At 34.4% G+C, this 523-nt stretch overlaps 1 protein-coding gene across 1 annotated transcript, besides 1 other annotated feature; it reads right to left on the reverse strand.

The window, feature by feature from the left end:
• Position 1: 1 nt before the first annotated feature.
• Positions 2 to 523: a mobile genetic element.
• TVAGG3_1073530 (uncharacterized protein) lies at positions 180 to 407 on the reverse strand (the record flags this gene model as incomplete). The annotated part of the gene is made up of 1 exon (XM_051256461.1): positions 180 to 407. The coding sequence occupies one exon, from the start codon at positions 405 to 407 to the stop codon at positions 180 to 182; it is 228 nt and encodes a 75-aa protein (XP_051076321.1).

Below are 523 nucleotides of genomic sequence, written 5' to 3' on the forward strand. Positions count from 1 at the left end.
GTTCTTCCCTGAGAAAGTTGGGGAAAAATATAGCATCGTGGAATTGTACAAATCTCTTTATGAAGGTGATGAGATAACCTTTGACTTGTGCATTGGTTCGAAACCATGCTTCAACAAAAATAAGGACTTCACTATTTCAACGAAGTCATCTTTTGAACGTAAGTTAAAGTTCTAAACACTTACTTATTATTTTTCTTAGCTTCTTCCTCTTCTCTCAATTTCTTTGCAATCATTCGTGGATTCTTTGCGCGTCCAGCTGCTAATGCAGCTAATTGTTTCTCTGTGAGTTTACGCTTTGGTTTAGCTGGTTTCTCTTCTTGTGTTTGTTCTTTTGGTTTGAGTTCATTAAGTATTTCTTCACGAAGTTCATTCTTGAGTGCTTCTCTGTCGAAAGTATTCTCAGTCATTTTGTTAGGAGTAAAAAATTTTATTAGGATAGAAATGACGTCAAAACTTTCACCAAGTGAAAAGCAATCAATCATATTGAATGAAGCTAAAGGAATACAACATCCATTATATTATG

This window comes from Trichomonas vaginalis (assembly GCF_026262505.1).
Source record: "Trichomonas vaginalis G3 chromosome Unknown ctg_100, whole genome shotgun sequence".
Classification (NCBI taxonomy): domain Eukaryota; phylum Parabasalia; order Trichomonadida; family Trichomonadidae; genus Trichomonas; species Trichomonas vaginalis.